The sequence below is a fragment of the Lepisosteus platostomus genome, chromosome 7 (genome assembly GCF_059453375.1).
Source record: "Lepisosteus platostomus isolate fLepPlt1 chromosome 7, fLepPlt1.hap1, whole genome shotgun sequence".
NCBI classification, from domain to species: domain Eukaryota; kingdom Metazoa; phylum Chordata; class Actinopteri; order Semionotiformes; family Lepisosteidae; genus Lepisosteus; species Lepisosteus platostomus.
In genome coordinates, this window is record NC_142617.1 from 62226940 (window position 1) to 62243481 (window position 16542).

Below are 16542 nucleotides of genomic sequence, written 5' to 3' on the forward strand. Positions count from 1 at the left end.
TGGACAGAGAGATATCTTAAAATTAAATTCACAGGTATTGAAAATATATCATAAATGAGTTCTTGAACCTTCCTGAGGTTTAGATTTTTCTTGTAACATTTACATCCCTCTTATCTTTCCTACCAATGAATCTGTTGACATCTGAACAGACACATTTTATTATATGGACCTGACTTAATGGAGCACATCTCTTGCCCTTTATGCTTAATTGAGTGCTTGAATAAATTGTTAATTAGTGGTTAACTGTCACATTTGTCATGCGAAATACTGAATCACATTATCAAGTAAACCCTACTAAACTATGCAGTTCATGATCAGAATAAGAAACGCTCACGCTAATACACAAGCACCCGTGTCTCAACAAAGCTGACAAATAAAAAGACGAAAAGCCGCGCTGCACGTGTGAACAGGGGAATGAGCGAGCGAGCGGGGATAGGGCGCCTCCTGCGCTTAAAAGCTTACAGCACCTGGTATTCCCAGGCGGTCTCCCATCCAGGTACTAACCAGGCCCATCCCTGCTTAGCTTCCGAGATCAGACGAGATCGGGCGTGCTCAAGGGGGTGTGGCCGTAAGCCATATATTTAAATTTCTTTCTTTTATTCCCTTGACTGAACATCCTAAAACCATTACCTTTTTAGACTGAAAAAGGTAATGTTTATATAGAATATCAGGTTATTCTTCACTACATCAAAGAGATCTTAAAAAACAGGAATGGATCCTCCAGGAGATTTTTAAATCAGTTTTCAAATGTTCAGTTGATAAATGAGAAAGCCCTGATGTCGTGACTGCCTCTGAGCTCTTCAGGGATGAAAAACATATCTATCAGGCGCAGTTCTTCCATAAGCACTCAGAAATCTCCCTATTAATTATACATTCAGGGAGATACTTCTTATAGAAGCGTATCCATAGCACATAACTACAGCCTTCCCATCATGCTCCTCTGCTGTCTGCTCTGTCTCCTTCCAGCTCATGAAGAAAAGAACAGTGTTAGTGACAGTGTGTTAACTGTCAAACACAGGGAATACTGCCACTTAAAAGCGGTAATTGTTATGAATGTGCTTTATGAAGTGTTTCAGATTACAAGAAGATGCTATTATTGCACATGATGGTACAGAAACAAATGAAACTGAATTGTTGGAGATTGCGTTCACTGGTTTGAGCTATGTAATGCTGCCACTAACCAAATACTCATAAAAATGCATATGTAAATATTATATTATAAAGACCACTGTTTCTTCCACTTGAAAAAGAGGTGACTCACTGCTAAGTATCAATTCAAAGTAATCAAAACATAACCCGTTGTACAGTTCTATACTTATAATGTATTCGATACCAACAAATGAAGCCCTACTTCAGCTGAGCATTGCCCTATTTAACACAGTTTAACTCCTAATCTTGACAGTTAAAAGCACACAATTCCAATGCTAATAGAAAACATGAAAACAACAGTTTAAAATCTAATCACCAGCTGTTTGTGTGAATGAGCCATGCTAATTGAATGCATCAATAAATAGTCATTATTTATTGTAAACCTGAGGTGCTTTTGAATATTTGTTGATCAGATGGTTAAAATTACATGTCTGGAAAAAGTACTGCATCCAAAAAACAGGTATACGATGAAAGCTATAGTGATAAAACCAAAGCTGATGCTGATGTTTCTGATTTCTTATTTTGCAAGGCTTTAAAAAAGAGAAATTATTGAAACAGGCCATTTTTTAACAGACATTATTAACTGTTTTTCTCTGTTTGTACTGAAAGACTTTTTTCATATTGTTTTATCAGTGGCAGACTGCAAGAACTTAGAATAATAAACCTATTTATGGAACAATATTTAGATTTTCACCGAACATGCAGATATTCAGCAAATGCCTCCTGACAGCCTTATACTAAGTGCAGAACTTGACTGACAACAGCACAAATACACTTTCAATACATGCTAAATTTTGCGCATTCAGTCACAGACATGAGGTTAGCTCTGTGGATGGTTGGTTTACTCCTCTACAGTTTGTTTCCACTGCAGTGAACTTCTGGCCGGGAGAACAGAATGAGGTTTAAGCCAATAAAACTTTCCTGTCATTATTGCTATGCAACAATGAGCTCAGAATAGCCCAACCACGAGAAGTGACAAAGACAATAACTGCTGCGGAATATTCTGAGAAACCTGCTTTCCCAGATCTTCAGAGCATTCCATGGCTTTTTCCAACATGTACCTTTCAAATAACACACTAAATAATTGATTTGCCATAGTCTATACAACGTTTCTTTAAAAGGATACATAATATACAAATGTTTTTATAATACAAATCAAACTGTAGGTGACACATAAACCCGTTACTACAAATACTGTAGCTGTGGACAACGCATACATGAAATGTCATTGGCTATATGAACATAAAATAGTTACAAATGAGAGGAGGTTTTTGAACTGACTGATTAAGCTAATGAACTCATCCAGACATTTCTTGGAAACGTCCAAGGTATCGGCTTCAATAACGTGGCTTGGTGACTTGTTTCAGACTCCCACAACCTTTTTTTTTTGCAAAACAGCAAGTCCTCCTTGCAGTTTAAAATGCACTCCCCCATACTTTCGACCTGTGTTTTCTGATTCACGTTTTACAATTGCTTCAGAAGAAGCTGATGGGGTTAACTTTGTCAATACCTGTGAGGATTCTGAATACTTGAGTCAGGACCCTTTGCAGTCTTTTCTGTCCAAAACTATAAAGGTTCAGTTTGACAGAACAGACATTCTTTTCAGGGAAACATCTGCTAGCTCCTCTTTGAATTTATTGCAGAGCTTCAATATCATTTGTAATCTGGTGACCAAGATTGCACAGCGTTCTAAGGTCCTAATTGTGCACTGTAAAATGATAATGTCCATTGACTTCAGCAGTGGTAAATATTTGACCTTAAATTCTGTTTTCCTTTTGTGTCCTATGATGTCTAAAGTAGAAAGTGTCAACATAAACACCTAAGTCATTTTAATTATACAATTTCTAATTGTATAAAATATAAATATATTATAGAATTTAACTATATTTTATGTTTTGTCACCTCGATAAAAACGCAGCACTTGTCTGTTAGACGTTATCTGCAAGGTGTTTTCCCTGTCTTGAATTCTGTCTAAATCATTTTGAATTTCTTTTCCAACTTCTACAGTGTTTGCTGACTCTTCTATATTAATGTCATCTGCAAACAGACTGGATTACTAACTATACTGGAGTCCAGATTGGCAATATGAATAAGAAAATAAGGTCCTGGTAGAGATTAATTTACTCATGTACATGTCAGCTTTTCTTGAAACTCAAAAAGGGAATTCCTGTTCCAGTCTTCATTTTACAACACTGCCTTAGAAAAATACTTCCATGTGTTGTAATGATTCTACTTAAAACAGCAAATGCTGACTCAGAATTTTGCTTTCTTTCCGAGTTTGCGTCCAGTATCTGCAATAAGAAAGACCATCTTTCACTCCAAGAAGAGAGGGAGCTGGGGAATCACCCACCCCAGAGGCAAAGGCAGCTGCTAATGGAAGTGTAATACTAACATTTAACACTGACACCTCTTTGCATACAGTGTGTCTGGCAGTGGGCCTCTTTCTACCCACCAGCATTGTTCACTTCAAATATCACCTTTAAGTCACTTCAACAGCAATCAATTTTGAGCTTAATGAGGCCTCTTATATTTTAGACGTGAAATAATTTTTGTTTCTTCTCATCTGTAGGGAAGTACCATATACTTAAGCGAAGAGATGATATTTTTTAACAGTACAATCAGTAATTATACAGCTCATCTCACTCTGCACCATACATACTGTATACGCTAGCACCTGACAATGAAATACCCAGAGGTTCATTAATGTAAGAGGACTCATCTGGAAGACGCTGTTTGGGAATTTTTCCTTCACGGTGACAGGAAAGCAAATCACACTGCCAGGTCTACTAAGCCAGTAATAAAACACCAACACAGCCATTTCCTGCACTTCAGAACCACGATGTCCACCCAGACCTTAAGAAGGCACATTCACTTTCAATTTATATTAAGCTGAAAGTCTTTAGAGAACAAGATGTAACAAAACAAACTCGCATCACATTAAAATAAAGCTTGATTCTGATCTGAAGTCATGCCTTCCCGAAACTGGCTACTGCTTTATTCCTGGGCACCATACTTCTAATTCCATGTACCTACTGCAGAGACCTACATGTAAATATTTTCATTCAGGGTAGCATATCTTTATGATCATAAGGCAGCTTTAATTCATAGCTTCTGGTGCAATTAACAGTTCTTTCTGAAGGGACTTTAAATATAGTGACCCAACACACACACACACAAAACATAATAAAAAACACTGGTCAAAAGTTGCAAAGATTGTTCTTTAATAAATAAACCATGTTAAAAAAAATGACAGCTTGAGATCTTGAGAACGTGCTACTGCTAATTGTACATTTTAATTGTGAGGGTTTTACTAAGTAGTGCCAGCACATTGCTGTTGAGAAGACACTGACACTGTCTACAGCTCAAAAACATATCACAGGCTACTTGAACATACAAAGCACTTTATGTCAAGTGCAGATAATAAGCAAGGGCTTGCCTTCCACTAATCACTCTTCAATGAAATATGGGAATGAGTGTTTGTATGGATCCCAAATTTAAGATGAATTAAACAGAAATGTATGAAACAACATTTGGATTACATTCAAAAAGTGCTTTACATAAACCAAACCATAATAACTATCATGCATGGACCACATTGACTTCCTCTCATTTTTGTTCAGTATAACAACCTGATTAACCTATTGATATTTTATGTTACTATGCCTTCTGAACACTTGATGTTTAATAATTTCATTAGTGGTTTTGTTATTTTCTGAATATCACTCACAAACCTTTATCTACCACATTCCACAGCTCACGCCTTTTTTGTTTATCCTTAACACCCAACATTAACTATTTTTTCCCAATTCCGCATACTGTATTTGAGTAACTGCTTAAAGTTTATCTGAAAATTAAAAAAATAAAAGCTTTTATTTTTATTCACACTAGTAGCACACGTTAAACACTACTTTGATTAAAACCAGCCTTAGAACTGCTAAAGCCTACTGCATTACAAGGTACTGCAAGTCTATAAAATCAACAAAAAAAAACTGGTATTGTTATAAAATCAACTATGCAGAAAGCAAGAAAAAAATAGTCATGCTGAAGAGCTGAAATCGTGACAAAGAATTGAAAATGTCACCTTTTCCTGGAAACTTCTGTATTTTTTCAAAAGGCTTTCTGTACAGCTCAGTTTGTTTGCTTTCCAGGGGAATTTCCCACTGTAGTACTCAGTCTATGCTCTAAAGCTCGTAACAACTCTCCACCTATTTGTGAACCGTTTGGTTCCTGTTTGTTTCAGAGGAAACCACTGCAATGTTATCATATCATTATGGTCTTTTCCATTTGTGCCAGCATGGGAATTCCTTCCAATTCCTCCATTCTTACATCCCAGCCGGAGGTCACAGCACTCTGTAATTCAGGAGTACAGGGAAATATGAAGCAAAAAAAACACAGCCACAAGGAAGCAGAGTGTATATTTTCCTCAACTACAAATTGACAAAGAGAAAACATATTACCAATTTTTAGTAGCAAATCCAGAACAACCAGAAACTAAACCACATGTTTTATCCTAGTTCAGAGAAGGCCTACATCTGAAGACTCTAAACATCAAGCACGTGTACTGAGGCTACCTACCTCACTATGTAAAATGCAGGCTCGCTGACTTGGTGAAGAGAATTGAAGCTTAAATATTTTTACTCCAAACATAGAACTAATTCATAAAGATCTGCATTTACCCAATTTTGATGGGTGCATATGGACAGACACTGGATGGTCCAAATATTTCCTTGAACTTTTTTAAATTTCTTCATCATTTTTAGCCTTCAATTGCGACCTATGAAATTGGTGAAGTGCATTGCAACGATACTCCCACTGGGACACTTTTATTTTTTCTGTCATGTAGCTACCAGAGTGCAGCCAACTGATATCTGGGAGGATTTAAAAAAACCCATCAGGAGTAAACTCAAACAACTACCGAACTAAAACAACTTGTTCATCCAAAAGTTTTCTTTGTGCCTGCTACAGCTAGAAAAATGTACACGCATCCCAGACCAAGCCCTTATACCAAAATAAGAATGAATATCTCACCAAAAGAGTACAGAACAAGCTTAAGAGTCACAGCTGAAAACACAGCCCTGCCCCTCATTTCAGGAGCTGCTATAGAGTTCAACACCAAAACAGAAGGCTCAAGGTTTGGAAAGGTGCTCTGTTGCTTAAGAACTCTCCACACCAAACAGCAGACAGTTTTGTTGAGGCTGCTTGTTCCAAGGCGTGCTGTTATCTGCGCAGCATGGTAATGCTTTCAGACACACAGCACCGCTATCAGCTGGTGTCTCTTGCCCAGGAAGAGCTATCCAGCCCTTCACGAGCCATCCCTTAGCTCCACCATATTGCTGCAGTGCTAGTGCATGCCAGTCACCCTGCACCTGTACTGTATGTATGTCACTGTTTTTGAGGAATTACCAACCAGGTTCAGCATAGCAGGCATTTAAGTTCTGCTACTTACGTAGGTCACCCTAGGAGATCAAAAGTTACAGCTGCCCCGTTAATTTACATCTGGTGAGTAAAAGACACCTGCTTGAGTTATTCAGTTTCAATTTCAGATCTGGGTGCTTAAGAGCACTGATCTAGTGGTTTACCTGCACTGAAAATACTTAGGCCTACAGTATAAGCATCAATAAGCAAAATAAGCCTTCAGGAATCTCCAGTCTAGACTGTTCAGTAATAAATTAAACTGCAGATTAAATTATCCATATTTGTTCTGTTATTTTTGCATAACCTGTGAGTCAGCCAGTAGCCTGGTTTAGTAGCTGTATCGACTAAGATTTATCAGACTGGCTGGCTGGCAATCTCAACCCAGCGAACATTTTTGATGCCCACTGAAATACTCTGGGTGGCAAAATAACACAGACATTCCTGTTCTACTGAAAGCATATTGCAAAGATTGACACTATTACAGAAAAAGCAGAATAGACAGGGGTCGTTGATATGTGTACATATTCTAACAAAGAAACCCTGGGGTGCAAAATGGCTGTCTCTTACATTTTTCTGTAAGGAACACTAATATATGTATTTCTCACATCTATAACCTCATATAAGGTAAATGATTTTCAGCATAATTAAAAACCTTACCAACCTAAAACTGAAAACGAGGTTGCAATGCAAGAATGATCAACAAAAACACAGGTTAATTCCGAAGGACAGGCAGGTATGGAGCGCGGTTTAATTCAGGAAACATACTGTACAGTACAGGCACAGTCACCTGTTGGGGGATTCTCCCTCAGATTTGAGGAATTTATTTTTTTAAATCCCAGAGGGGAAAAAAAAAAGTTTCTCAGGGGGGTTTCAGGGGTTTTGTCTGAGCAGATGTTTCTAAAGTGATGAAGCAGAACTCCCTTTTGTTGGGAGAAACACGTGTCATTGTGTGTCAGTAGGGGAATGGTGACTTCTGCTCTTGACTGAAACATTGCTTTGCTGCACGGGTAAGGGAAAGGCAGGAAACCCTATCCAGAATGACTTGTATAGGAAATTTAAGTGAGAGTTAAAATAAAAACTGGCGTCATGAATTAGGAATCTCATTCAGAAAAGATTCCAGTTTGTTAAGACAGTAATCCCAGATTTGATCACACACATCCCTTCGATCAAGTGTTGATTATTAAGTGAATAGACAAGTGATATTATGTTAACACGTTACATATAGAATGTTCAAATGTTCCTAACTTCACCTTCAGGTAATAGATTTGAATTGTGCCAAGCTATACCAAGCTATGTTAATGTTACATTGTAATGTTATTATGATGATGGGAAGACAGAAGCTAGTGCCCCTTCAAAATCAAACCCAAGGTTAAAAAAAAAATACATTTTGCCCATGAATCGGATTTATTTTTTTACAATAGGCTTCTTATAGTTTCACGTCATTGCTAATAACTTTCCATTGTTTTAATGTCAAAAATACTGTTTACGGAGGTATACTGTACACTCTAGTAAATAAAAAAAGCACATTGTGATGTACTTCACAAGACAATGTGATGGAAAATGAACAAGTTGGAACTTTTTCAGGGTACGTTTAACGTTTCATTAAGTTATTTTGCTATTCCCCTCTTTGCTTCCAAAGCTTTAGGTGCCGGTTTTAAATGAAAATAGCTTTTATGCCTCCTCCAATCTAGATATATGCATCTATACTTAAGAGAGAATTTCAGCAATTTGGATTTTTGTTTTCAAACCAATGCACATGATTAAAGATTCACAGAAACATCGGACATCGAACAACACACACCGTGCAAGGCGTACGAATAGAGAACTTGACAGTAACAACGTTCCGTTGTCTGTAGTGAAACTTCGCTGTGTAAAAGCCATTTCCTGTGCTCTTGGTGGAGTAAAGATGCTACTCTAGTTTCTAGGCCTTTTCCTGTGTCAGTGTCCTCATATCGCTGTCTTTCTGCTATGCAATAGCTCAATTACCTTCGTCAAACTACCTACCCCCCGAAAATTTTAAAATAGATAAAAAGAAACCCGTTAACTTACCTATAGTGGAAATGAAGGTGGTGTTGAACGCATCTTCGCTAAACCTGAAAAGCAGACAAGTCTTACCGACCCCGCTGTCTCCTATGAGCAAGAGTTTAAAAAGATAATCGTACGTTTTCGCCATTTTCTCCTTCGTTTCTCTCCTCCTGATAAGTGACAATGTAGCAACACCCGAGCTCTTTCAGTTACTCTGTACTTCTGACACTCTGTATCCATACACCGAGGGGAAGGGAGGGCCCTGCGATGACGTCAATGTATCATCTGTCATTGAGAACGTCAAGGGAACCCACCAGCCACGAAATCGCTAGGAATCATGGTAAATGTAGTCTTTAACACAACGCATTTTCCTGCGCTAAGTTAGGGGGGAGCGTAACGTCCTGGGTACGCCTCTGGACTCGTTACCCGGTGGGTTGGGGGTTACAAGCCCAGGCTGCAGAGACTGCTGATGTACCTTGAGTGAGGTGCTTTACCCCAGTTGCTCCAGTTCACCCACAAGTGCAAGCAGAGACCAGCATTGCTGGGGGTACGCCCTGTGATGGACTCGTGCTGATTGCTTCACGCCTTGAAGCCTGACGAGCCAGTGGGTTTCTAGCTATGGAGCAGTTAATCATTCTTCATCTTGTTCTTACTAGTGCTACACCCTACTGATTGTACATGCTTCCAGCTCTCCTTATCTCACATACATGGCATCTAGAACTACAATATACAATGTCCATTTATATAGTTCAGGTGGGGAGCTGCGTCAGCATGCGTAGGCTGCAAAGGAACAAGTAACAGGTTTATTCCCTGCTGAAAAAAAGAAAAGAGAAAACACAATGTTTCGGCTGTGGAGCCTTCTTCAGGTGTGAAAAAGACTCACACCTGAAGAAGACTCACACCTGAAGAAGACTCACACCTGAAGGAGACTCACACCTGAAGAAGGCTCCACGGCCGAAACATTGTGTTTTCTCTTTTCTTTTTTTCAGCAGGGAATAAACCTATTTATATATATATGTATGTATACTCGATATACCACGTCCTAATCTATAAATCTCAGATTTAATTTAGGGAAAAAAGACCAAAATAAGGGCATAATTGATATGTATCTTCAGGATCTCTCAAGAACATGAATTGCATGTTTTTTTCAGGGAATACTGAAAAATATGAAGAATTTACATAAACTACTGGAATGTATATACATTATAATTTATAAATGAATAATTTATCCAGCGAATATAATTACCGAGATGTTTATAAGGTCCAACACTTTATATAACCTATATTTATTTTAAAAGTGCGAAGTTAACCGTTATCTTTCTGACGCGGTCGGTCGTCAGGCCACGCGTGGAAGGGGCAGTGGTCCAAAGGTGGTCAGGGTGGGCAGCACGTAGTGGGCAGCTATGCCACAGCAGTGAAAGGAGGGTCTTCTTCCCAGACCGCACGATGTGGACTTGGAGTAACGGCCATGTTTCTTTCAGGGGTTTCCCGCACACACAAGTACCTCGCTAACCAACGAGGGGGTTATAATTAATCAGAATTAAAAAAATAAAGCTGGTGTAGGGCTTGGATTATTCATCAAACAGTAAATGAGTCATTTAATTCAATAACAATAATGTAGCTGTTGTGTTTCTATGGCGCTATTCATCCCAAACCTAAGGATAGCCCATATTCACCACCCTCACCGATGCACAGCAGATCAGGAGGACAAGTGAGAAATTGCCTCACCTCTTGAATTAAGGGGAAACTTTACGGAGGCTAGATTGCTCAAGCCTACAACTGAATTGAGCCAGCTCAGTGAATAATTAACAAGTACGAATGGAGTCATAAATGAACTGGTAATCAAGACCTCCATTTAACTTCTCCTTTGAAGCATGACGCCACCTACAGTTCAGTGACCTTTGTTACTATACCGAGTATCGGTTAGTTGGAAAATTCTGGTACAGGGGAAAGAGCGCCACCTACTGGTCCACCAACACCAGCTGCAGTGGTAGCCTGGCATGCCCAGGAGGTCTTCCATCTCATTATCGACCAGGCCCAGCCTTGCTTGGCTTGGCGAAATCAGGCAAATATATGGTGATAACGCACCTACCCTCAGAAATAAAAAGTATTCCCACGCTTGTGACACACATTTCAACAAACATTTTTCATCCGCAATCACTTGAGCACACGGCTAACTACAAGGCTTTAATTCTTACATCCAACGCTTCTTAAAGAATAACAAAAACGTCAAAACATTCACAAATGCTCTCTAACAACTAACATTGTTGGCTGTTTGGCATCGAAAATGGCTTTACAATAATGCGCCTTTAAGATTTCCAGGGGGCGGACGTGTCTGTCGTTGATGCCTTTGGCTGCGTCCAGGACACGCAACACGCAGACGAACGGAAGTCTCTGCAGGAAACCTGTCCATGCCCGGCGTCTGCCTGAATTTACCCGACAACCGTCTCTGGGTCACACCTCCACGAGATACATCATCTGCATACCGAAGAAGCAGGCGCGGATTTACAACAGCCAAAGAGAGGCAGCTGATAAAGAAGCGTGTCTTGCCACCAGCTTTGTCAACTTCATTGCACCTGTAAGTGCCACTATGTCAGGGGGTTGGGACGGCTGCGAGTTACGCTATTAATGTGCCTGTAGATTACGTCCATTGCGACATTTTTGAAATTCTTGCAGTGTTTCATTGCACTTACAAGGGCATAGTCAGAGGTGCTTCCAATGCACGTGTTTGCAGATTTGCTCATGTAGACTGGTAATACATGCAAACTATATTGTAAATGAATGTACACAATTTCAGGGTGTCTGTTGCAGTTTGGCCCTTATTGGTTGAGATACCCAAACATCGTATAAATGCCTACTAGAAATTCAAAATGTATAAATATATTGCTGTGAGCTAATGAAATTTCCACAAATACAGTATGTGTGAAATTGTAAAGATATCAGTGCTGTGTTTCATTCAAAGCGCTTTACAGGTAATGGGGACTTCCCTCCACCACCACCAATGTGCAGCCCCACCTGGATGACACAACAGCAGCCATAGAGCTCTCGGAGTAAGATCACCACACACCAGCTCTCAGTGGGGAGGAGAACAGAGTGATGAAGCCAGTTCATAGATGGATTATTAGGAGGCCATGACTGGTAAAGGCCAATTGGAAATCTGGCCAGAACAGCAGGGTAACATCCCTGCTCATTTCACGAAATGCCAGCGGATTTCTAAAAACCACAGACAATCGGGACCTCATTTTTACATCTCATCCAAAGCACAACACCTTTCTTTATAGCATAGTGTCCCTGTGACTATACCAGGGCATTAGAACCCACATAGACTACAGGGTGGCCCCACTAACACCTCTTCCAGCAACAGTCTTGGTTTTTCCCAGGAGGTCTCCCATCCAGGTACTGGCCAGGCTCACACCTGCGGTTGCCAGGTGTGAGTTGCAGGGTGATATGTCTGTTGGCGTTTCGATTATAACACCATCTCTTGGCATACTATTTTTGCATAACAAGCCAAACATAGCGTCCGTGTTACTTATTTACAGCAGAGAATATTTCATCCACACCAGTTCTCATGGTACCGCACGGCTTGAAGCTCGTATTAACAAAGGACCAGAGATTCTCTGTGCACCGCTGGCAGATGCACAACGGAAAGAGCTTCCATTCAACTGAAAGGCTTCAGCTGAGTGAGACCGTATCATTTTAAGATCGTAAAAATCACGGAGGGCGATTCTGCCTTCATTTCTTCTGCGATCATAATCTCTTACTATTCCACATCAGCGTTTGTGTTCGATTGCAGCTCTTCTGCACAGCTGACCACGCTACCTCTGCGCAGGCCGTGACGTCATGCCCAGACCTAAGTAGCAAACCCAGCGGAGCGGAGTGTCGCAGATCCAGCCTTTATTTCAGTGCCCCGTATCTGCTCAGCCCAGATCAATCAATCTCTTCATGCGCGGTTAAGGCTTTTTCCCCGTCACCATGCCTGTAAGTTTATACACAGTTTCACTTTTCTGTTTTCCTTTCGACTGCATTGGTTGGCACCGATTAACTTGTTTTAATGAAAGGGTTGGCCTTCGATTTCTGTTCAGTGTCTCAGTGTTCACAGTCGTGTGGATGCATATTTCTTTAGCTTTGTTGTGGCGTGGGGCACATGGCGAGCCCCTGCGCTCGCAGTGCTTGATCAAGTCTAATCTAGGCCTCGTCGGTTTTTAAAAGTTGTAAACAAAGTTTTACCGTACCATAAATGTTTTTATATATATATTCCGCTTTTGCAAATGAGTCAATCCAATTTTGTTGCGCGTTGCATCTCTGTTTAAAGGAGCGATCCACCGATTAAAACAGAAATTAACCTTTAATGTTGAGGTCTAAGTTCCATCAATTTCGTTTTTGATAACGTTATGAATTCCCGTTGTGTAGAAACTGCTGAGGGTTCATCAACCCCCCCACAAAACGTAGCATTGGTATTCGGTGTCGCCTAGTTCCAGATGGATGTTGGGACTGACATTATCTTCTTGGTTTTATCTGAGAAATGGGACAACGTGTTTATCATGTTATTACGTTTAAAGTCCAGTGAAGGAAACTTCTTTAAGGCGTTGTCTCGCGGTCTGCAAGACAATCTTAAGAGTGTTTTTATTTTCACATAAATCGCCTCGGATGTAAAATTTCTGCTCTGATCAGGAGTTTTTTTTTTTACTTCATTTCACAGCTGGCCAAAGACTTACTGCACCCCTCTCTTGAGGAAGAGAAAAGACAGCATAAGAAAAAACGACTGGTGCAGAGCCCCAATTCCTACTTCATGGATGTGAAATGTCCAGGTATTTAAGTCCCTCCCACGGAAATACCCTAGTACAATAAGAATGATGTTTTAATAAAGAATGGTAGAGTTAACATAACGTTATACACAATGCACTATTGTATATATGACCTTTTGGTTTTATATTTAAAATGTAGACCAAACATGAAGTAAGCATCAGTAGCATTCAGGTCCTTTAAAGGTTATCACATGTTGCTGGATTACAAATGAGACTTGCAGATCTTTTTCCAATCAGCATTTTTAATGCAGACTCGTGTGCTTTAACAAAATGTTTAAAGGCAAAGTTAGTAATTTGCCAGCGGATATTATAAAGAAAGTCAAAAACTGAAATCTGCTGCTTGCATATGTATTCAGACCCCTGTGCTCTGGTAGCTCTAAGTTTACGCAGGTTGAAGGAATTGTAACAGATATAAATGAACAAGTAATAGGTTTATTCCCTGCTGAAAAAAAGAAGAAAGAAAACACAACGTTTCGGCCGTGGAGCCTTCTTCAGGTGAAGACACTGAGACTTCCACACCTGAAGAAGGCTCCACGGCCGAAACGTTGTGTTCTCTTTCTTCTTTTTTTCAGCAGGGAATAAACCTATTACTTGTTCCTTTGCAGCCTACGCATGCTGACGGAGCTACCCACCTGAACTAAAAGATAAAAATGTATTATTGTTGGCTTCTGCCTGTGCACCATTGAAATGACTGTCGCAGTTACTGTTAAAAACCCCAGTCTGTTTAGGGATTGGTCAGGCAGTGAATCTGAAGGAGATGTACAAAAATGAAGACTGTAGGGCATTTCTAAGGAAGTTAAAGATAAAGTGATAAAAATGCATAGATTGGGAAATAAGTTATCAGTGTTTGAATATCCCAGTGAGCACTGTTGGCTCGTTAATCAAGAAGTGGAAGCTGTATCGCACCACTCGGACAATGACTGGAAAAGGCTGATCCTCAAGACTCCGCATCGGAACAAGAAGGAGAGCTATGAGGGAAGCCTCTGAGAGGCCAGCAATCACTTTAGAAGACCTACAGGCATCTGTGTCTGGGACTGGAGTAAAGGTGCATCAGTCAGCTATATCAAGAGCTCTGCATAGCACTGCCCCGTTAGGGGAGGGTGGCAAGATAGAGGCCCTTACTCAGAAAGAACCGTCTTAAAGTCTGTCTGGAGTTTGGCTAGATAGCATTTAGAGTGATCCAGCTAAGACATGGGAAAAGGCTTTGTGGTCATATGAGACCAAGATGGAGATTTTTGGCCAAAATTCAAACTGCTATGTGTGGTGCAAACCTAACACTGCACATGCCCCAAGAACACTATACCCACAGAGGAGTATGGCGGTGGCAGCAGCATGATGCTGTGGGGATGCTTCTCATCAGCAGGGACAGGGAATCTTGTTAGAGCTGAAGGAGAAATGGATAGAGCAAGATGCAGGGAACTACTGCAAGGGGACTTGTTTCAGTCAGCTAAAAAACCCGAAGCTTGGGAGAATCTTCACCATTCAGCAGGTCAGTGATCCCAAGCAGTGGGCCAGAGCAGTATTGGAGTGGCTCAAGAATAACAAGGTGAATGTCCTTGAGTGACCCAGTCAGAGTCTTGAAATTTGTGAATGAGCTGGAGCAAATCTGCTGAGAGGAATGGGCTCCTCAGCAGTGTGCAAAGCTGGTAGACACCTACCGCCTAAAGGCTGTGATCGTTGCAAAAGGTGGCTCTGCGAAATATGAATGTGTGGGATCTGAAAATTTACGCAAGCAGCATATTTCAGTTTTTGACTTTTAAGATATCTCTTGACAAAGAAGTGATTTTGTATTTCAAGATTTTGTTTGAGCATGTGAGTTTGCAATAAAATTACCTCCTGGGAGGGGGGAAGAAAAGTGCAGATATCACTTGTAAACGAGCAAAGCTTGAAAACTTTTAAAGGGTTGGAATACTTTTACCAGGCCCTGTAAATGTTATTATGGATTATTTTAAAACCGTTTGCTGTTATGCAAAAGAGGAAAATGAAGTCAATGTATGGACTTCTGTTAGATGCCTTTGCACTATGACAGGGCAGGCACGACACTGAGGGTCCAATATGCGTCATTGTTAACACAGTCCCTGTTTGTCTTTAGGTTGCTATAAGATCACTACTGTGTTCAGTCATGCCCAGACAGTGGTCCTGTGTGTTGGCTGCTCAACAGTCCTGTGTCAGCCTACAGGAGGGAAAGCCAGGCTCACAGAGGGTAGGTGGAGAATGTCCTAACCAAGCACATTCTTTCTGCCATTCAGATGGAAACAGTCACTTACAAAATAACTTTCAACAAGCAACTTTAATTGAAACCCCTTCCTTGTATTTCACACTAGCCAGTGAAAATTTGCATCTTAGTAACATGGGATTAAATGTAACTATTTATTATTTTCACTTGCTTACATACTGTATAGTCAGTTCATGAGATCAGTAGTCCTGGTTTCTTGTCTGGGGATTAGCCAGGCTGTTGCACATGTGTAATTGACTTGTTCTCTTGCTGTCAGAGTGTCCCAGTTGTATTATTTCCATGTATTCCCTAGTATAGACGTTGTGCCAAAATGTGCCGAAGTACAGTACAGCAGGATATTTGATTTTGTAAACGTTTAAGACTATTGCTTCCTAAATAAAAACAAAGGGCAGCACTACAGAAGTATTTACCCCAGTTATTCCTTCTTGTTTCCAAGCTTGTGTTTGGTTTGTAGAATTTGTACCAATGGGTAGTGTTCACTTTTCTGTAATGAATGTAGTTACAGCCTTTAAAAGCCTTTTTTGCACTTACACTTTTAAAAAAAGTCAAATAAACTGAGTATTCAACAAAAATGTAAAATAAGAGAAGTGTGCACCAGGATAAGTAATTTTTTTTTTTCAGGTTGTTCTTTCAGAAGAAAGCAGCATTAAAAAGGATGAAGATGGAACTGTAATGTACAGAAAAGTAATGTTTCAGATCAGTGATCAATGCCTTATAAACTATTCATTGATTCCAATGGATGCAAATTAATATGTAATTGTGTATTTGAAAGATACATGGCAGGTTGTTTCTGTTATGTGATCTATTCAGTTTTCCGAATAAAGCCCTACATATCTGCAACAAATTTGACTGTTTTAAATTGGTTATCGTGCTGAAGGGGTTATAGCTTTACATATTGATATACTGTGGTTT

General features: G+C 40.0%; 2 protein-coding genes and 1 non-coding gene across 4 annotated transcripts in view; 1 reads left to right on the top strand and 2 right to left on the bottom strand.

Moving 5' to 3' along the window:
• Positions 1-8849, bottom strand: part of LOC148659414 (ras-related protein Rab-8B) — a 127546-nt gene extending 118697 nt beyond the window's left edge. For both annotated transcript variants that reach the window (XR_015940467.1, XM_088641616.1), the window contains exon 1: positions 8614-8849. Coding sequence is in view for 1 of the 2 variants with exons in the window: in XM_088641616.1 (XP_088497742.1) it covers positions 8614-8737 (124 nt within the window). In the remaining variant the exon portion in view is untranslated. The remainder of the gene's footprint in view (positions 1-8613) is intronic.
• Positions 456-574, bottom strand: LOC148659417 (5S ribosomal RNA). Its single transcript, XR_015940669.1, has one exon. It is a non-coding gene; the product is annotated as a 5S ribosomal RNA (ribosomal RNA).
• A 3566-nt stretch (positions 8850-12415) lies between the features above and the next one.
• rps27l (ribosomal protein S27 like) lies at positions 12416-16474 on the top strand. Its single transcript, XM_088641620.1, has 4 exons — positions 12416-12567; positions 13289-13397; positions 15487-15597; positions 16252-16474. Exons 1-4 carry the CDS (start codon positions 12562-12564, stop codon positions 16278-16280), a joined length of 255 nt encoding a protein of 84 aa, XP_088497746.1. The 5' UTR covers positions 12416-12561; the 3' UTR covers positions 16281-16474.
• Positions 16475-16542: the final 68 nt, after the last annotated feature.

Excerpts from the sequence above, each read along its gene's own strand:
- rps27l (XM_088641620.1), top strand. Across the intron at positions 13,398-15,486 it reads CATGGATGTGAAATGTCCAG|GTTGCTATAAGATCACTACT; the intron begins GTATTTAAGTCC and ends GTTTGTCTTTAG. Across the intron at positions 15,598-16,251 it reads GAAAGCCAGGCTCACAGAGG|GTTGTTCTTTCAGAAGAAAG; the intron begins GTAGGTGGAGAA and ends TTTTTTTTTCAG.